This window comes from Hyperolius riggenbachi, chromosome 8 (assembly GCF_040937935.1).
Source record: "Hyperolius riggenbachi isolate aHypRig1 chromosome 8, aHypRig1.pri, whole genome shotgun sequence".
NCBI lineage: Eukaryota > Metazoa > Chordata > Amphibia > Anura > Hyperoliidae > Hyperolius > Hyperolius riggenbachi.
In genome coordinates this window covers 157,604,255-157,626,555 of record NC_090653.1, presented here as the reverse complement: position 1 = coordinate 157,626,555, position 22,301 = coordinate 157,604,255, and the positions used below count along the sequence as shown (strand labels likewise).

Below are 22,301 nucleotides of genomic sequence, written 5' to 3'. Positions count from 1 at the left end.
CACTAAGCTGCCACCCACAGGTTTGTCCTTGCATACATAAATATACACGTGCAAACCACAAACGCTACACTAATGCCTCTTTTACACTATATGCTGAAAAACTGAGTTTTAACTTTCCATAACTGTGCACTGTGAAAAAGCTTTCAGTGTTTCAGTGTACAGTGTGAAAGAAGTCATAGGGAAACATGGACATTACCTTGCTCATCAGTTGTCCTTTAGTTCTAAGGCTCAGTTCAAATCTGCAGTATGCATTTCGGCCTGGTCAGATCAGAGTGGACCCATTCGGTCTCTGCTTCGTTTTCATGCTGCGCTGTAGTCCTGGTGGATGGGTTTCCCATAGGTGGCTATGGGCAATGCATCCGCTCATCTGGATCCTATTTATTTATTTATTTTTTTAGTAGAAGAGGATCCTATTTTTAACATTAGGTCCACTTTCTGGGTTGAATGGATGTGTAGAAAATGTACCAAACGGGTATGTTTTTCTATGCTAGTTGGAGACAAGCCAACCCACAACTGATTTTATACTTACAACCTTCGGCTAGTATGTAGGATCTGACATACTTTTCTCCATTATAGACACTTTTTCTCCCCTCCTGGGAAAAGCGGGTAGTACTGGAAGCAGACCTCTTGCGTAATGATTGTAATATACACAATTTAAGGAGGAAACTCTGCTCACCACACCACCGTGCCAAAATGGGAGCAGGCCCAGGCGTAGCCTTCGTCACAGAAGTCATTTTTTAAGCTATGACTAAGGAGTGAGTTTTTGCTCCGATACACGTGAGCTCATATGTGTGTCCAGAACGATTTGCCAATAAAGAGTGGACTTTAATGCCATTTAGTTGAGCAGATTTCCCTTCTACCTGATTGTAATATACACCATAGCTCAATTTGTAAGCACCACACGGGATTTTCCTCAATGTTCATGTTTCTTTCATGCACACAGAACCTCCCTGCTATAAGTGCACAATGGCCTCAATTCACTAAGCTTATCTCCTGTCTTTAATAACTCTTCTAGAGTTGTTACCATGGTAATAAGGCATGAAGTATTCAGGAAACATTTTACCTCAGGCAAACCTAAAGTTAACTTTTCTGTCTTTAAGTGAACTCTTTAATCCTTAAAATAACTCTAGAGTTAAAGACAGGCTGTTCATTAACTGGGTGTGAAAATAACTACAGAGGAGGTAACTTAACTACAGAGGAGGTAACGTAAGGAATGAAGAGATAAGATAACTCTTACTGTGTGGAGGTAAGTTTTCTCTTGCCTTATCTCCAGCATGATCTTAGTGAATTGAGGCCATTGTCTTGGTAGCCCACGCAGTGTTCCACACACTGATCAGGATCTGATAGGAAAATGAAAATAAACCTATTAGGTTTCAGCCAATTTAAAAACAAAGGTTTTGTTCTATCGGTCTGTTGGCTATTGATGGCTCTTAATTATACAATTAAAACCTTCATCCTCCACTGCCAGCACAAGTCTCCCAACTCTTTTGGCTCATCCAGACTTATCTCACTAAATGTGTAGTACAGGCAGCTGTGCTGCTTTACTGTTTTTCTGCATTACTGAACCCTCTCTCTAGTCCCAATATATTATTGTGACGGGCATATCCTATAATTAAAACACCTTGTGTATATGAGGCAACCAGAAAAATAAAATATAGCTACATAAGTAACAGCAACATTGCATTAAATTTATCCTCATTTGATAAAAATCTACATTTGTACAGAACATGTCTACCTACTTCCTCCTAGCCATTTACAAGGGTCATTTGCAGCACATAATTGTACATTTCTTACCCCCTGTCTGAGTTATTTTGCTGGTTCTTAGGGGTGCTGTAGCAGGGTGAAGAGTATATGAATGGTCTGCCTGCATTTGGCATCTTTATGTGGGCAGGACTTCCTTTTGCACAAAGATTGCATGACTGAACTTTGCATTATAAGTCCAGATTCCATTATCTTTCAAATCCCAAGCAGTAAATGAATTTGTACACACAGTAATATTATTTTCTTCATTATTTTAATCCACACTAGTAAAATGAGCTGGAAACTATAGATTTCCCTGGAATGTGCCAGGAATGTTTTCCTTTGTCTGTTTAATCAATAAATCTAACATGCTTTGTGTAGGGAAATGCTGTATTTTGCAAACCTATCTATAATGGAAACACATTTACTGCTTTTAACAAGAACTGAATTAAGAGATACCTGCTCTGTAGTACTGTTCCTGAGAACAGACCATATTTAATGTTCTTATGGTGTTTTATAAATAAATAATAATAATAATAATGGTGTTCTAGGTCATTATAGTTGAAGATGCCTCGCCAATGAAGTGTCCTATTACCACAAAACTGGTTTTGGATGAGGATGAAGAAACCAAGGAACCTTTGGTTCAGGTTCACAAAAACATGGTTACAAAGCTGAAACCTCATCAGGTAGATGGTAAGTAATTAGTTTCATGTAGGAGTTACACATTACCCTAATAAATGGCAAGTCTTTTTTTTTTTTTTTTACCTTATTTTCTTATAAAGTCCTCTTCAGCATTGAATTCTAAGTGGATTTGCCGCATTCCCACCGCAGAATGAGTGATTTATTGCCCAGAAATAGACCTGCAAACGTCCACAACTTTGCCGGTCGTCGATTTTGCTGACCGGGTGAGGCAGAGCTTTGCGCAGTAACTCTGCCTCCTATCCAGTCGATCTCTGCCTCTTCTCCCCCCCCTCCCCCCCCCTCTCAGTGAAAGACTGAGAGGTGGAGGGAGAGGCGGAGATTGACTCGAGAGGAGGCAGAGCTACTGTGCAAAGCTCTGCCTCTCCCAGGAAGGAAGATCTGCGACCCCAGGAACTTCTGGGCAACAAATCACTCGTTCTGCTGTGGGAATGCAGCGAATCAGTTTAGAATTTAATGCTGAAGAGGACTTTTGAAGAAAATAAGGTAAAAAAAAAAAAAAAAACTTAGGTGTCTCTTTAAGCTAATACAACTTTATAGCTTGTCAGCTTTTGGACTATGAAGAATTTGTCATCTTCAGATTCTAACAATGTAAAACTGCTTTGATTTCAGTGTTTTCCTGTCTGCATTTCCTCTCTAGTTTTTTCTGGAACATTTTGTTGCTCTGTGCAGAGAATATGACTTCCATTTTTTTTTTCACTTAACACATCAGGTTTATTGGTAGAAAAGGCATGTAATCTTAATATTGCCACACTGCAGGAAAGAACCTGCAGACTATGCAAACAAAATGTGAGTAATGTAACATAAGGTATTAAAGCAAAGTAAAGAAACAAAATTAGAGAAAAAAAAAAAACAATGGTAGTATCACATAGTTATCCACCAGAAATGAATGGTCAGTATAAAAGAAAATAAACCCAACATGTTATCAGAATAACTTTTGGTAAAGTTTCAGGAAAAAGCCACCCCCTAACTTAAGGTGTCTGTCTTTAATTAGTAGCAGTAGGGTATTGTACCGTGTTAGCCATCAGTAAAAGCAGGAAGTTTTAAATCAGGATGATACCATTTATTGGCTAACTAAAAATGAATAAAAATAAGCAAGCTTTCGGCCTTTCAGCCTTCGTCGGGCTTATATCCTGTTAGTTTGCAGGCTGGTGGTACAGACAGCGTATATACATGCAACATCAAAAGGGAAAACAGATATTTTTTTCAAGCATAAATACATGTCATTAAGATGCCTTAATTCAAACAGACCATCTAAATGGGGTTAAAGGTTGTTAGCTAAGATAAGCATCCTTGTTTACGCCATGCTCACAGACCTGGTTTAGGATTGACCCAGAGGTATCGTAAATTCTTAGTTCACAAGTTCAGCTAGAATGGCTGAGAAAGTTTAAATATCATCCGCCTCATACCAATATAAGAAGTTGTTGTCCTTATTCAAATCGTTCTGCACAGCTTTGAACCAATTTATAAATTTTGTTTCTGCTATTAATCGATCATTTGACGTTTTGAAGCCACCCTTCAGGGCAGTGACACGAAGATCATCCATGCTGTGTCCATTGGATTGAAAGTGTGTAGCAACTGGGAGTCCAGATTTGGTATCATTAATAGTGTGCCTGTGTCCATTCATACGTTTGCGCAGAGTTTGTCCAGTTTCTCCCACGTTTAGATGGTCTGTTTGAATTAAGGCATCTTAAAGGAATACTTAAGTCAAAAAAAAAAAAAATGACATTTACTCACCTGGGGCATCACTCAGCACCCCGAAGCTGGATGGTGCCCTCGCAGCCCCGCTCCGATCGTCCTGTCCCCGCCGGCGGCTACTTCCGGTTCGGCGACAGCCGCCGACAGGCTGGGAACGCTATAGCAGCATAGAGGGTGATAGCAGCGGCTGGGAACGCGGAAAATCAGCCGCGTTCCCAGCCTGTCGGCGGCTGTCGCCGAACCGGAAGTAGCCGCCGGCGGGGACAGGACGATCGGAGCGGGGCTGCGAGGGCACCATCCAGCTTCGGGGTGCTGAGTGATGCCCCAGGTGAGTAAATGTCATTTTTTTTTTTTTGACTTAAGTATTCCTTTAATGACATGTATTTATGCTTGAAAAAAATATCTGTTTTCCCTTTTGATGTTGCATGTATATAAGCTGTCTGTACCACCAGCCTGCAAACTAACAGGACACAAGCCCGACGAAGGCTGAAAGGCCGAAAGCTTGCTTATTTTTATTCATTTTTAGTTAGCCAATAAATGGTATCATCCTGATTTAAAACTTCGTGCTTTTACTGATGGCTAACATGGTACAATACCCTACTGCTTCTACTATGCTTGAAGATACCGCAATGTACCGCACTTTCCTGGAACTAAAGAAAGACCTGAAGAAACTTGCACAACTGGACAGCGACATCTTTTTCTTGACTACATGCAAAAAGGAAAAACTTATACCTCAAGGACTAAGGATACAGAATCCCACCCTGCATACATACAATAGCAGGTTTGCAGAAGAAATCTGCAGAAGGAGCTCGGAGAGAATACGGAATAACCTTATGAGAGTGTGCTATAACCGTAAGAGCATTACAAAGGATGAGATACAGAGCCTGAAACGGTCTCTGAATGATGACCACACTGGAGCATGGGATAAACTACAGACCTTCTATAGGAAACTACAGAGATTCCTAATTAACAACAAAAAGAAGAAACTTCAGAGACTTAGAATTAAGAGTGGACTCCTGCATGCACAAGCAGCAGAAAAAGAGCAACCCACAGGTGTAATGAATCTTTCCACTTATCAGGTTACTGAAGCTGAAATGTCAGTACTCTCCAAAGGCCTGTCTTTCTGCCCTGCGAGACCCATAGACAGGATTGCACTCTGTGGAGATATGGAGGAATTTTTCAGAAAGCTGCGACTCAAGGAACACTACCATGATAAGGAAGCCTGTGATACAATGGATAATGGACCAAAACGCACCAGATCTAAAAAGAAGAAAAAAAGATGGACCCTCAAAGAAGGAGAAAACCCGGCCCTGGATAAATACATCAACCGATTCAGACGCAGAATCTCTGACAGGATCCTGAGTAAAAGAAAGACCCTGGCCCAGAACGTAACACCACAGGAGTGACAGGCCATCAGATCCCTTAAGGAGAATAAGGACATTATTATTAAACCAGCGGATAAAGGTGGTGCCATAGTCATAATGAACACCAGTGACTACATCCAGGAGGCACAAAGACAATTATCCAATACCACTCACTATGCCAAATTACAGGGGGACCCCACAAAAGGCTACAGGATGGCACTCAATAGGATGGTTAACAGATTGCCTGCAAACATCAGACACCATGTAAGGACCCTTATCCCTGAAGAGCCTAGAACAGCCTGCTTTAACATGCTTCCCAAGATCCACAAAGAGGGAAACCCAGGCAGGCCTATAATCTCAGGGAGTGGAACTTTTACAGAGAACATCTCAGGGTGGCTGGAAAACATCTTGAAACCTCTTGTCTGTAAAAGACCCAGCTACATACAGGATACCACCCACCTCCTGAACAAACTGACAGCCATCGGCCCAGTACCTGAGGGAACCATACTGGCCACGATGGACGTGGAGTTCCTGTACACGAACATTCCCCATGATAATGGTATTGCAGCCTGCCGTAAATATCTTCAGGGTCAGGGCATACCTGTAAAGCCTATTGCTGGACTGATCAAATTCATTCTTACTCATAATTATTTTACTTTGGGACAGGACCTCTATTTACAGCAGATGGGAGCGGCAATGGGTTCGCGATTCGCACCACAGTATGCAAATCTCTTCATGGCCAGAATCGAAGAGGAATACCTCAATGCATGTGGCATAAAACCCATGGCCTACTTCCGCTTCATTGATGATATTTTAATCATCTGGTCCGCAAGTGAGGATGATCTTCAGTTCCACAGGAACTTCAATGCCTTCCATCCTACAATTAAATTGAAACTTACCTACTCTCACACAGAGATTAACTTTCTGGACACCACCATATACATCAAGGGTAACAACATACACACCTCTGTGTATCGCAAACCTACAGACTGTCCCACATACCTAAGATATGACAGTTTTCATCCCAAGCACATTAAGAACTCTATAATTTACAGCCAAGCAATAAGGTACAACCGGATTTGTTCTGACAGGATGGACAGAGACAAGCACCTGGATCGCCTTAAGAACACTTTCATTAAACAAGGTTACAGTCCTCCTTTGGCTGAGGCCCAAATCAGGAAATCCAGCAACATCCCCAGGACTGAACTCCTGAAATATAAGCAAAACCAGAAAGAGGACCGTGTCCCATTGGTTGTCACCTACAACCCACACCTGGTAATTTTAAGGAGGATTGCTAAGGAACTTCATCCCATTTTAACCAGGGATCAAAGACTGAGAAAGATATTCCCTAAACCTCCACTCTTGTCATATCGGCAACCACACAATCTAAAACAGATGATTGTCAGGAGTTCTTTGAATAGGCCTCAACAAAACGGAACATCACCCTGCTGACAAAAAATATGTGGAACCTGCAGACACATTTACTCCACGGACAGGTTAACGATACCAAGTTCACAACAGGAGTACAGAGTACAAGGTACATTTTCCTGTGGTTCCACCAATCTGATATATCTGATCATGTGTGCTAACTGCCCCAATGTGATGTACGTGGGAGAAACTGGACAAACTCTGCTTAATGATACCAAATCTGGCCTCCCAGTTGCTACACACTTTCGATCCAACGGACACAGCATGGATGATCTTCGTGTCACTGCCCTGAAGGGTGGCTTCAAATTGTCAAATGATCGATTTAATAGCAGAAACAAAATTTATAAATTCGTTGAAAGCTGTGCAGAACGGTTTGAATAAGGACAACAATTTCTTATATTGGTATGAGGCGGATGATATTTAAACTTTCTCAGCCATTCTAGCTGAACTTGTGAACTAAGAATTTACGATACCTCTGGGTCAATCCTAAACCAGGTCTGTGAGCATGGCGTAAACAAGGATGCTTATCTTAGCGAACAACCTTTAACCCCATTTAGATGGTCTGTTTGAATTAAGGCATCTTAATGACGTGTATTTATGCTTAAAAAAAAAATATCTGTTTTCCCTTTTGATGTTGCATGTATGTAAGCTGTCTGTACCACCAGCCTGCAAACTAACAGGATATAAGCCCGACAAAGGCTGAAAGGCCGAAAGCTTGCTTATTTTTATTCATTTTTAGTTAGCCAATAAATGGTATCATCCTGATTTAAAACTTCTTGTCTTTAATTAAACTCTGTCTGAAGAATGAGCAATGGACCATGAGCCATTCTATATTGAAAATGTGTAGGCTATGCTTCAGTGTACAGGGACTGCTGCCATTCAGACCAAATCTTGTTGAATCTATAATGAACGCCTCTAGACTGGTATATTGCCACGTGGTATGGGAGAGTCTTTTTCACTAGTCTGATCCAATCTTCCATTGAAGGAACCAAACGCTGGATCCAGAATTTAGCATAATATTTACTAGCAAGATTTAAGGACACATTCAGAAGAGTCTTGGTAGATTTACTAGTAATAGACTCAGGGAGAATGTTTAACAGACATAACTGGGGGTCTAACGACACAGGGCATCCCATCCGATCATATAGAAAATGAATGATATGCGTCCAGTATAGATTGGCTTAAGAGCACAGCCACATCATATGAAAAAAGGTGCCCTACTTTAGGCCACATTTAGGACATAAATCGGAGTACCCTGGTCTATATTTAGCAAGCACTATAGGTGTAAGATGTGCCCTATGAAGAACATATAAAGTAGTCAGTCTATCAGGGAGATGCGGTGATACATGGCCTACTGCAGAGAGGGTACCACCTTCCCATTCATCATAATCAAGCGGACCAACGTCTCTCTCCCAAGAGGCTTTTCTGAAGGTATGCTCTGTGTGTAGCTCCTGGAAGTATGATTGATTGAATATAGCATAGAAATTAGCTTTTTAGCAGAAGGGCCTGTAAGGATATTATGTGTATCTGAGTCCACAACCGCAGGAGGAAGCATAGGGAATTGGGATTTGAGAGCATGCGTTAAGTGAAGGTATGGAAAGTACATGGCATGAGGGGGGTCATATTCCGCCACCAAACTATCAAATTATTTTAAAGCACCAGACTCCAGGACCTGGTATAAAAATAAGAGACCTTTGTTGATCCATAGAGGCACACTGCAAACTACAGAGTTCAGACATACCCAAACTTTCCCAGAGGGGGATATACTTCATCGGTTGACTTTGTATTTTTTAAAAGGCCTATGCAAACTTGATATCTGTAAAGGTCTTTACTGTTAAAAAATTATACATTTCAGAAAAAAAAACACTTTTATTTCTAGGTGTCCAGTTTATGTGGGATTGCTGTTGTGAGTCTGTCAAGAAAGTGAAGAAAGACCGTGGCTCAGGTTGCATTTTGGCTCATTGTATGGGACTTGGAAAGACATTGCAGGTAACTTTTTTTTCCTACTGCTCTTTGATTTGGTACTAAAACTGTAAAAGTTCCTCATTGTGTCAGATATGAAACTCATTCTAGATTAAACATGTTCATGGGTTTCTTTTCCTATGTTTGCCACGCAGGCACCTAGGGGTACTTGTGTGCACTGTTGCATACCTGGCACCCTGAATCACATTTAACCCTTCCATTCTTATCTCCCAGGCCTTACAATTGCATAATGATGTAGGCCATCTAAGTGGTAGTCCTACTTTCTCCCTTCCTAGCCCCACAATGGAACCAACTATAGAAATGCTAACTGTGACTGCCAAGAGCTATTGCTTTTAATTATGCCCCAGGTTTCAGAATGTGCAAGGTATTTTAAGGTATAGGCTAACACCTGGGAAAACTTTTATAGCAAACTAGATATGTGGCCAAACTGCAGGTAACATTTATCTGTGTTGTTACTATGGATTTATTTTCACTAAGAGGCTTCTCATATTCATTATTTTATTCTATTTAAAGAGAATCTGTACTGTCTGATTTGTACAATAAAAAACATACCAATCGAGTAACTGTGATCTCCTGGATCCCTCTTTGCCTTTTCCGCTGCTTTCTGCCACAGTCCTGACTTTTAATCGCCAGTTTTAGGCAGTGTTTACAAACCAGAAACATGGCCACCAACCAGGAAGTGATTGTGTGTGTGTGTCTGTGTGTCTGTGTGTGTGTGTGTGTGTGTCTGTCTGTGTGTCTGTGTGTGTGTGTGTGTGTGTGTGTGTCATGTTACAGTATACTACACGTTTTTAGTGAATTATCTGCTTTCCAGTCTGGAATTCTCACAGTTTCTCAGCATGTGACAGGCAGCTCACCACCGCCTCAGCCTCACAAACATAAACAAAGCACACAGAGCCTGCAGGGGGCGTGCATAATTTGTATTCATTACAACAGAGGCAGCCCATTTCTCCCTGGTCGACAAAGCTTGACAAAAAAAAGATTAGATATATTACAGAGACAGTGCAACAAGAAAAGGCTGCAGTAATCCAGACCACATTAGAACAGGCATAGGAACTTATAGGATAGAAGAAATTAGGCTGAACATTTTGTTAGTCTCTTTAAGATCACCTTGATTTTCCTACATTTTTTACTTGATCAATCCATTCTGGCACTTAACTCTGCCGCAACAAGTAACAGTCCATTGTTATTTTCTCACCACTGAGGCTTTGAGTTTGGCAGTGGACTGTTAAATAGTTGGCATTTCCTTGGGACCTATTTATAAAGAAACCAAGCAATACTAACATTTGCTTAGTTTCTTTTTGCTGTATTTGGAAATGTTCATCATATCTTTTTCTCCATATTTATAAATTATACTTTTTTCCTTTTTTTTTTTTTTTGTCCAGTGAATAGTCCTAAAAATTGTAGAATCAGGATACTGTATTTACTGTAATTGATTTGCCAATTGGGCTTTGTAACAATGTTTAGTGAATCGACCACAAGGGCAAAAACGGAAAGGACTGTTTAAACCTTGAATTCCTTATATGGGAGTTGGGAGGAAAAAGGTAGTTGTAACCCCATGCAGAGTAACAGTGGTAATTACCTAATCTGGCACGGAATCCATGGTTTGATTGGCCAATGTTTGGCCAGTTTTACCTTTCCCATATAGTATGCGAGCCAACAGATTTTGAATACTGTGAACAGATTGGCGTCAATTCATAAAAGGCTGTGCGGTAAAATAAAATAAAAAATCTGGTCGGGAAAATACCGCATTCTATATTTTAGACTTTTGTGTGCTAATTCATAAACCTTTTCACAGCTGTGATAGAAATGCAGGAATTTACTGAACTAAACTGTCGGTAACATGAGAAGAGTAGCTGGCTGAGTTGTTACATTTGCGGTTCTCTGTGCAGAGACAGCATTACAATAAAAGAGGCATCCCAACTTCAATTTAATGTGCATGTTTTGTTATACTGCCTCTGCTTGCCCTGAATCTGCTCTGAATCGGTCTATTAGTTTTTCTAAACAATCTATTTAATAGCCACAGCTTAGAAGAACTTCAAGAAACTTTACTCATGCCATGCTTTATGATGTGAAATGCACATCTTAAAAGCAGGAACCCAAGAGATTAAACACACAACCTAAGGTAGTTAGGAGAAGCCTTGCTTGTTCCGCTGCTGCCGCCTGGGGGAAATCTCACTGCTTCTGCTTGTGAGTCTCCATTAATTTGCTCTTATCACCTCTTCAAAGCAGGCGGTATTTTTCGTGCCATCACCGCCTGCTCTAATCTTTATGATCTGACATTTACTGACATGTTGCGGTAATTGCCGCACAGTGAGGTAATTTACCTCACTGTAATTTACCTCACTGCTCGGGAATTTCAGCTTTTCTTGCGGTAACTGCTTTTATGAATTGACATTTTTTCAAGAGCTCGGTAAAGTCAGCGGTTTTCTGCATTACCGAATGTGGTAATGCTTTATGAATCGACCCCAATTGTGTAAATAAGCTCTCTACATGGAAGTGGTGAAATTGGCCAGTCACTGGTCAATCAAAATTGGTTGTCCCTAACTCTATGCACTTAGCAATGTAAACCGGATTACATTACTTGTTTCTAAATGGTTTGAATGACAGTGGTTTTATGAGCATGTGCCCCTACTAATCTCTTTATAGCGAACCTTAGCTGATATCTCACTCTTGGAAGCCATATGCTGGTGAAACAATGTGTTCTTAGGTTTGTTTCATTTGTATATTTTAGTCTGTAAGGCCCCGTTCACATCACAAACGCGGATGGCCATGCGTGCGGAACGCAACGCGTACGAATGCATGCCATCCGCGTTTGTGTGCGTTGCGTGGCTGATCCCATCACTGAAAAGTGAATGGGACAGCCACGCGTTTTTACAAAAAATGCGTGCAGCATGCGTTCCCGGACCGCACAGGTCCGGAACGCATGCAGTGTGAACATCAGACATTGCACTCTATGCAATGTCTGATGTCGTGCGTGTCGGCCACCTGCACGCGTTTCCAAAACGCGGCTGGAAACGCGTGCAGTGTGAACGGGGCCAGTGTTGAGATCTTAAGCTTTTAGGGCCCTTTTCCACTAGGGCGTTTGCGACTGCTTAATCGCAAAACCGCAAACCGCTAGTGATTTTAAAATCGCTACGGTTTGCTTTTTAACATAGGAATCGCGGTAGGTAATTTCCACTACCGCGATTCGTTTTTTACTTGATCGCGATCGCGCCACGGAGCGACTTTTGCCGCGATTTTGCTATGCAGTGCATAGCATAGCAAAATCGCGGCCGCAAACGTCGGGAAATCGCCAGTAAATTTTTAGCTTTTTCGATTCAGCAATCGCTAGCGTTCAGCGTGAACGCTAGCGATTGCTAGTGGAAAAGGGCCCTTATTGTAAATTGTTCTTCCCCACAGGGTGTCTTTACAGACACTGCTAGTCATAACATAAAAATAGTTGCTTCCTTGCTCTCTCTTTATTTTTATTTTTATTTTCAGATTTTCATTTTCAGATTGCGTTGTCAAGTTAGTTGATCCACTTAATTTGTCCACAGTCTGAGTAACATTAATGGAATTTGGTCTCTTTTCAGACTTGCCAGAATATTTTTTTTTCCTAATTCAGCCATAGACTTAAAGGGACTCCGAGCAGTGCAGAAACTATGGGAAGATGCATATCATTTTAAAGCTCTCTTTCTCCTCTTTCCAATGATATATAAACCGCCGCACTACGCCTTTTAGTTTTCGCTATTTTCGCGATTGAAATTGCCATGGCCGAGATTTCGATTGCGAAAATAGAGAAAACTAAAAGGCGTAGGGCGATGATTTAGGGGTCGTCAGAAAAAGGAGAAAGAGCTTTAAAATGATATCCATCTTTCCATAGTTACATTGTATTACACAGGGCGACTTTTTCTGCTGAATGGAGCTGCTGACTTTGAGAAAAAGTCGCCCTGTGTAATACAATGTAACTATGGAAAGATGGATATCATTTTAAAGCTCTATTTATCCTTTTTCTGATGACACCTAAATCGTCGCCCTACGCCTTTTAGTTTTCTCTATTTTCGCGATCAAAATCGCTGCCGCAGCAATTTTAATCGTGAAAATAGCGAAAACTAAAAGGCGTAGGGCGGCGGTTTATATATCATTGGAGAGAGGAGAAAGAGAGCTTTAAAATGATGTGCATCTTTCCATAGTTTCTGCACTGCTCGCAGTCCCTTTAAAAGAAAACTGTAATCAAATGAGGTACTTTCATTTTAACTTTTAGACTAGTGAAACTGCAGGCTGGAGATCAGTGAAGTCAACTTAAACTTCAGCTGCCAGATAAACAGCCCAAGCTAACAAGTTAACCATCGCAGCCAAAAGATTTACAATATATTTGCTATGTAACCTAACAGGATGTTCTGCAGACTGGCTCACAGTACTTTACAGATCTTCTGTGTGTTTTCTCCTTTGTTTCACTTTGAGTATTCTTTAACGCCTCATACAGTGGAGGAAATAATTATTTGACCCCTCACTGATTTTGTAAGTTTGTCCAATGACAAAGAAATAAAATAAACCTACCATTGAAATGATACTGTTCTGAGACTTTTAAACAGTGGAAGATAGCACATCAAAAGGAAAATCGAAAAAATAACCTTAAATAAAAGATAGCAACTGATTTGCATTTCATTGAGTGAAATAAGTTTTTGAACCCTCTAACAATAAAAGACTTAATACTTAGTGGAAAAACCCTTGTTTGCAAGCACAGAGGTCAAACGTTTCTTGTAATTGATGACCAGGTTTGCACACATTTTAGGAGGAATGTTGGTCCACTCCTCTTTGCAGATCATCTCTAAATCCCTAATGTTTCGCGGCTGTCTCTGTGCAACTCTGAGCTTGAGCTCCCTCCATGGGTTTTCTATTGGATTAAGGTCCGGAGACTGACTAGGCCACTCCATGACCTTAATGTGCTTCTTCTTGAGCCACTCCTTTGTTGCCTGTGCTGTATGTTTTGGGTCATTGTCGTGCTGGAACACCCATCCACGACCCATTTTCAGTTTCCTGGCAGAGGGAAGGAGGTTGTCGTTCAGGATTTCACGATACATGGCTCCGTCCATTTTCCCGTTAATGCGATTAAGTTGTCCTGTGCCCTTAGCAGAAAAACACCCCTAAAGCAAAATGTTTCCAACCCCATGCTTGACGGTGGGGACGGTGTTTTGGGGGTCATAGGCAGCATTTTTCTTCCTCCAAACACAGAGAGTTGAGTTAATGCCAAAGAGCTCTATTTTGGTCTCATCAGACCACAGCACCTTCTCCCAGTCACTCACAGAATCATTCAGGTGTTCATTGGCAAACTTCAGACGGGCCTGCACATGTGCCTTCTTGAGCAGGGGGACCTTGCGAGCCCTGCAGGATTTTAATCCATTGCGGTGTAATGTGTTTTCAATGGTTTTCTTGGTGACTGTGGTCCCTGCTAATTTGAGGTCATTCACTAACTCCTCCCGTGTAGTTTTAGGATGCTTTTTCACCTTTCTCAGAACCATTGACACCCCACGAGGTGAGATCTTGCGTGGAGCCCCAGAGCGAGGTCGATTGATGGTCATTTTGTGCTCCTTCCATTTTCGAACAATCGCACCAACAGTTGTCACCTTCTCTCCCAGCTTCTTGCTAATGGTTTTGTAGCCCATTCCAGCCTTGTGCAGGTCTACAATTTTGTCTCTGACATCCTTGGACAGCTCTTTGGTCTTTCCCATGTTGGAGGGTTTGGAGTCTGCTTGATTGATTGATTCTGTGGACAGGTGTCTTTTATACAGGTGACTAGTTAAGACAGGTGTCCTTAATGAGGGTGACTAATTGAGTAGAAGTGTCTAACCACTCTGTGGGAGCCAGAACTCTTAATGGTTGGTAGGGGTTCAAAAACTTATTTCACTCAATGAAATGCAAATCAGTTGCTATCTTTTATTTCAGGTTATTTTTTCGATTTTCCTTTTGATGTGCTATCTGCCACTGTTAAAATAAACCTACCATTGAAATGATACTGTTCTGAGACTTCATTTCTTTGTCATTGGACAAACTTACAAAATCAGTGAGGGGGTCAAATAATTATTTCCTCCACTGTATAGATGCGCTAGACCCAATGCTTAGGGTACCATTGCAGTGCAGTGGCAGTATTGATGTGTCGATAGCATGTAGGCTAGTGACGTGTTCTGTTGATATGGGGCGGAGGGGCAGAAGGCTGACTGAGTCTTCATCTCCTGAGAAGACACACTGCTGCCGATCGCCTGAATTAGCAGAGGTATCTGATGCAGCGTCTGACGTCTCGGTAGAACTAAAGGATACCTGCTTAACCCCCACAGGGTGACGTGGATGTTTACGTCTAAGAATGTATCTGTCAGTACACCTAGCCTTGGTGGTCCGCCTCCCTCAGTCTTAGTTCTTTAGTCCTCCAGGTCTCTCTGGTACTTGATTTTTTTTTATTTTAGTCTCCATAATGGTCTGTTCCAATTACTAATATACTTCACCCTGTGTCCATTCTTTGGGTCCCCCTGTGTCCATCTGCTGCCGCAAAGCACAATACATACAGCGTTACTGGTGCCCTGCACAAGGCTTTAGGAAGGGATCCAACAGTCAGGTGGGGTATGCTGCCCCAGGCCTGCCAATCACGGCTGCACACTGCTCTTGTCCCTTTTTTTAAGTGGCGCAGATAGTCTCGGAGGCAGGACCATGCAAATAATTAGTCCCAGTGACAGAGGAGAGGCAAGACTATCTGCGCCACTTAGAAAGAGGAAAAGAGCAGTGTGCAGCTGTGATTGGCAGGCCTGGGGCCAATATGGTCCACTCTGTTGTTTTTAATTGCTTATATGGTTGTAATGTCTCCTTCGTGGCTAAGTTATAAAGAAAAGTCCGCTTATTTGATACATTAAATACTTGTGTATGCTTGGGTTTGTTCAGGCATCAACACATGATAATGGCGCTGTTACAGGTAAATTCTCTTCTTATCTTAGCGGCAGGCCTCTGTTCCTGCATAGGCTCCTCCCACCTATGCATTTCACCCACACAAGTGCAATGAAAGTAAGTTTGCCTCAACTTCCTCAATACATTGTGCCTGACCAACATGAATAAGGTTTGATGTTGCATTTACATCAATATATCGGGCCCTACAGCCATTGTGGCATTTATTGCGTTGACTCTATGATGCAGTTCAACTCTATCCACACATTTACCTGGATGTCAGATCTCTGTTGGCATCGATCTAATCCAATATCTTAATGTAATATCCGGTTAGGTTAGGTGGTAGATATTGGTCTCTATATCTACCATCTGCTTCGGCATAACCACTTCTTACCCTGTTGAGGACTAAAGAATAGATTTTAAAAAATAAAGTATATGTATTTTTTCAATCACTTAGTCATTCCCATACATTTTAATATAAATAGTTCATATTTATTGTAAGTCAGCAGTTGGCAAGTCTATAATTAGTCAGTAGATCTCAAAGCTAAAGTAACAGCTGTGGATCTGATGTGTTTGGTGAAAATACTGAAAATGCTCTTTTATTCCCTCTTAGGTGGTGTCTTTTCTTCACGCAGTAATTCTGAATGACAAATTGGGCTTCAGTACAGCACTTGTGGTCTGTCCACTGAATACAGTTTTAAATTGGACCAATGAATTTGACAAGTGGCAAGATGGCCTAGATGACGAAGATAAGTTGGAGGTTTGTAAAGCATGCTTGCTACGTACAGTGGTAGCATAATGCTGGCCATACATCATACATAATGCTTGGATTGTCCATTAGGTGGCCTGGTAAATTTGCCATTTGGCACAGGCTGGCCACGTGTGGTCTCCCGTCATGCATCCATGGCCAGGAGCAGAACTCTCCCGGCAACAGGAGTGCAATGGGGCACGCTGCCAGGCAGCACTTAGGCCCAGTGCACACCAAAAACCTCTAGCAGATCCGCAAAACGCTAGAGGTTTTTGAAGCCGATTTCAGAGCGATTCTAGGCATGTTTAGAGAGGTTTTCTAAACATGCCTAGTGCTTTTTTGGAGCGTTTTTGTGTAGCAGATTTCAAATGTTAAAGTAAAGCTACTGTAACAAAAACGCCTGGCAAACCGCTCTGATCTAGCGTTTTTCAGAGCGGTTTTCCACTTTCCTATACTTTAACATTGAGGCAGAAATCTAAAAAATGCTGCAGCACCAAGTTTGCGTTTTGTGGAAAAAACGAACTGCTATGGTGTGCACCATCCCATTCACTTTCATTGACCAAGCGGGTTTCCCCCTGCAAAAGCGTTTTAAAAAACACTCCAGAACCGCTCTGGTGTGCACCAGCCCATACACAGTACGCCCTGACTGTTGGCTTTACTAGGCCGCCTAATATACAATTTTTTCCCTGTTTAAGGTTTCCTTAAAAGGGAATGGATAAAATTGTTGGCATCCCTCATATTCCACTCTGATTTCCTTAAAGAATCAAGTGCTTAAGTTACAATTGTACAATGCAGTAGATATTTCTGTTTATTGAGAACTCCTCTTTCCACCAGGTTATTGAACTCGCTACTGTAAAACGACCTCAAGAACGAGGATACATGCTGCAGCGCTGGCACGATGATGGCGGGGTTGTGATTATTGGCTATGAAATGTATAGAAACCTTACACAAGGCAGAAATGTGAAGAGCAAGAAGCTGAAGGAAATGTACCACAAAACCTTAGTGGATCCTGGTAATGTATTTTTATTTATGCACACCTGAAAAAAAAAAGTTGCACCAATGTATAGAGCCCCATCAGGCATAGTCAATGCAGTGCAATTCATGTTGATACAGGACTAGACAAATTTTGTGTGTGTGTGTATATGTATATACAGTGGAGGAAATAATTATTTGACCCCTCACTGATTTTGTAAATTTGTCCAATGACAAAGAAATGAAGTCTCAGAACAGTATCATTTCAATGGTAGGTTTATTTTAACAGTGGCAGATAGCACATCAAAAGGAAAATCGAAAAATAACCTTAAATAAAAGATAGCAACTGATTTGCATTTCATTGAGTGAAATAAGTTTTTGAACCCCTACCAACCATTAAGAGTTCTGGCTCCCACAGAGTGGTTAGACACTTCTACTCAATTAGTCACCCTCATTAAGGACACCTGTCTTAACTAGTCACCTGTATAAAAGACACCTGTCCACAGAATCAATCAAGCAGACTCCAAACCCTCCAACATGGGAAAGACCAAAGTGCTGTCCAAGGATGTCAGAGACAAAATTGTAGACCTGCACAAAGCTGGAATGGGCTACAAAACCATTAGCAAGAAGCTGGGAGAGAAGGTGACAACTGTTAGTGCGATTGTTCGAAAATGGAAGGAGCACAAAATGACCATCAATCGACCTCACTCTGGGGCTCCACGCAAGATCTCACCTCGTGGGGTGTCAATGGTTCTGAGAAAGGTGAAAAAGCATCCTAAAACTGCACGGGAGGAGTTAGTGAATGACCTCAAATTAGCAGGGACCACAGTCACCAAGAACACCATTGGAAACACATTACACCGCAATGGATTAAAATCCTGCAGGGCTCGCAAGGTCCCCCTGCTCAAGAAGGCACATGTGCAGGCCCGTCTGAAGTTTGCCAATGAACACCTGAATGATTCTGTGAGTGACTGGGAGAAGGTGCTGTGGTCTGATGAGACCAAAATAGAGCTCTTTGGCATTAACTCAACTCTCTGTGTTTGGAGGAAGAAAAATGCTGCCTATGACCCCCAAAACACCGTCCCCACCGTCAAGCATGGGGGTGGAAACATTTTGCTTTAGGGGTGTTTTTCTGCTAAGGGCACAGGACAACTTAATCGCATTAACGGGAAAATGGACGGAGCCATGTATCATGAAATCCTGAACGACAACCTCCTTCCCTCTGCCAGGAAACTGAAAATGGGTCGTGGATGGGTGTTCCAGCACGACAATGACCCAAAACATACAGCAAAGGCAACAAAGGAGTGGCTCAAGAAGAAGCACAGTAAGGTCATGGAGTGGCCTAGTCAGTCTCCGGACCTTAATCCAATAGAAAACCTAAGGAGGGAGCTCAAGCTCAGAGTTGCACAGAGACAGCCTCGAAACCTTAGGGATTTAGAGATGATCTGCAAAGAGGAGTGGACCAACATTCCTCCTAAAATGTGTGCAAACTTGGTCATCAATTACAAAAAACGTTTGACCTCTGTGCTTGCAAACAAGGGTTTTTCCACTAAGTATTAAGTCTTTTATTGTTAGAGGGTTCAAAAACTTATTTCACTCAATGAAATGCAAATCAGTTGCTATCTTTTATTTAAGGTTATTTTTTCGATTTTCCTTTTGATGTGCTCTCTGCCACTGTTAAAATAAACCTACCATTGAAATGATACTGTTCTGAGACTTTTCATTTCTTTGTCATTGGACAAACTTACAAAATCAGCGAGGGGTCAAATAATTATTGCCTCCACTGTATATGTGTGTATGTGTGTATATATATATATATATATATATATATATATATATATATATATATATATATTTATTATTATAGCTTGAAAATGTACAATCACATCCTACCAAGGAGGAATTTAATTGGTCCATTTTTCAGCTCAAAACATAATCCAAACAATGAGGGTTTCAATTGCGCTCAATTGGTATTTGTATAAAGCGTGACCTTTAATAGAACCTTTAAAACAGTTTATCCTCGCTGGTTGCGTCCTATAGCTCAATTTCCTGCTGAGAACATTGCATTTTTACTAGACAGAATGCGGACATCGTTCACAAGAGGTAGTCAGGAAAGAACCTAGGGATACATTGTGGAGTAATCAGGGAAGATCCCCCTGATGCCTGATCCCTTTTGCTGTGCCAGACAATTAATACGTCATCATGGTTTAAAAGTTTGGAATTTTAATGTGGTGGTTATCCTAACTTCAAAACACATCACTAACTCTGGTCCTTTTTTTTACTCATTTCATTTCCACTTCAGGTGGTTTTAGAGTCCTTCAAAAAAAATTTGAGGGCTAGTTCAGTGGTCAGTAGCGTTGTAGAATAATTCTGCATGTAAACTCGCTGCCCATATAATTCTATGGATCTGTTCACAGTACTGCATTGTAACAGATCGCTTTATTCTAACTCGCTGCATACAAGCTTTGTTTTAAGGTGGCCACACACGATACAATAAAATGATCCGATTTTACAGCAATTCAAAAAAAAAAGATTGTATCTCCCGAAAAAACAAAAGCTTTTTTTTCATTCGACTGAAAAATCCGATCGGATTTCCCGTTTTCTTCGATTTTTTTTATCGATCCGGAATGCCAGATATTTTTCTTCAATCTTTCTAAAGATTGTATGGTGTGTGTTAGTCAATTTATTAATTTTTTTTATCATAATTGGGGAAAAATTGAACATACGTGTGTGGTACATTGGTCATATTTTTTAAATGTTATAATCGGTCAGAAAAATAGATTGCAATTCTTAAATTGAACAGATATTTAAAAAAAAATAAATAAATTATATTGCGCTTTTCTCCTTGCGGACTCAAAGTGCCAGAGCAGCTGCCACTAGGGCGCGCTCTATAGGCAGTAGCAGTGTTAGGGAGACTGGCCCAAGGTCTCCTACTGAATAGGTGCTGGCTTACTGAACAGGCAGAGCCAAGATTCGAACCCTGGTCGCCTGTGTCAGAGGCAGAGCCCTTAACCATTATACCATGGTAGAAGACTATTTAAAAAATTGTATGGTGTGTGGCCACCTTTAGTCTACTGTATGTCTGTAACGATTGGTGTCAGCAACACAGATTTTTCTGATTATTGGTGATCTGCAGTATCACCAACAATACAGATGCTATACCTGATTATATGGTGATCTGCAGAATCACCAATAATACCAGTATACTTAGACACAGGACACCCAATGTAGTATTGTGTTTGGTGCAACAGTACTCTGAGGAGTTATCTCCCGAGAAGCGGGAGATATAGACACCACTGCAGTCAGGGATTCCCTGAGAGACAGGGAATCGGACTGTACTGCAGCCAGTGGACACCTGAGGGGCAGGGACCACTGTTTTGAAAGATATAGTGAAGATTGGTCTGCAGTTAGAGATTCCTTGATGAGCAAGGAATCAGACTGTACTGCAGCAAAGGATTCCCTGAGAAGCAGGGAATCAGACTGTACTGCAGCCAGTGGACCTAGAGAGGTAGGGATCCACTGACTATGCTGCCTGATGGCCACCAGAGGAGCTGGTGTCCATAGGACTGAGATAGCAGCAAGTAACCACCTGAAGAGCAGGTGTCACAGGTGTACAGTAAGGCTGTTCACCCAAGAGCTAGGTGACAGCCAGGAAGGTCAGACAAGCCAGGTCGGCAACACACGGACAGACAAAGTACAGAAGTGGAAGACTGATTCGGTATCCAGGTACAGGCAATGTTGGCAACAGATAATCAGATGGGCAGAAGTACCGAATCAGTGGACAGGAGAATAGTAAGGAAAGCCAAAGGTCATAACAGGTAACAATAATGTGTAACAGTTCTAGACTTAGGTGTGAGTTCCTTGGTCTCAACATCCTGGAACTAGTCTAACACATAAACAGTAACAGAGCAGTGATCTCCTAGTCTTAGGTGTGAGGTCCTTGGTCACAACACCCTGGAACTAGTCTAACACATAAACAGTAACAGAGCAATAGTACTTTAGCTATCAAAGGAATCTGACTCAGTGTGAATTCCCAGCTCCAGCTGGTTCTAACACACTGTGGGATCTGACTCTGGTCTGAACGCTAACACGTAACTGTTCGCAACAGCAGACAGCTTGCAAGCGACAGGCAAGCCCTATATATACTAACAGCGCTCCACAGCGCCGCCCCAGTCACCCAGCCAATCCAGAGCATAGCTGGAGTCAGCTGATCAGCCTGATCAGCTGACTCCCCTTCTAGCAGCATAAAGATCCTGTCGCACGCGCGTAGCACTCCATCTGTGTGAACTAGAAGGACCAGGCAAAGCAACACCACGCTGCCGCCATGCCGCTTGCTTCTGCGGCGGCATCTCCGCTATTCATTATAATGTCCAGTTTCCATTGCAGTTCACATTTATTATAACTCGTGTGTTATGCAACTGACCACCGTGAACCTAGCCATAATATTTTTTCATTCCCATAATGTATTTATGCAATCCTATCTATCTCTATCTATCTATCTATCTATCTATCTATCTATCTATCTCTCACCTGGTGTACACATCCATTTTTACCACTTGCATATGATCAATTTCAATCCTGGCAGTTTGGTGCCTTTGATCAAATCTGCAAGATATCGATGGGAAAAATTGACAATGTTATGCCCACCTGTACGTTTTTTAATATGCTTGATCATTCATGGGTTGGTAGAAGACTAATTATTATTATTTCTCAGTAGGGGATAGCAAACTGCCTTTCAAGCAGTCAAATACACTACT

General features: G+C 41.6%; 1 protein-coding gene across 2 annotated transcripts in view; it reads left to right on the top strand.

The window, feature by feature from the left end:
- The window catches only part of ATRX (ATRX chromatin remodeler), a 201,346-nt gene that overhangs the window by 95,812 nt on the left and 83,233 nt on the right, over window positions 1-22,301 (top strand). For both annotated transcript variants that reach the window (XM_068247594.1, XM_068247593.1), the window contains 4 exons: window positions 2,292-2,433; window positions 8,809-8,918; window positions 16,438-16,584; window positions 17,407-17,584. In XM_068247594.1, the coding sequence (XP_068103695.1) occupies window positions 2,292-2,433; window positions 8,809-8,918; window positions 16,438-16,584; window positions 17,407-17,584 (577 nt within the window). The remainder of the gene's footprint in view (window positions 1-2,291; window positions 2,434-8,808; window positions 8,919-16,437; window positions 16,585-17,406; window positions 17,585-22,301) is intronic.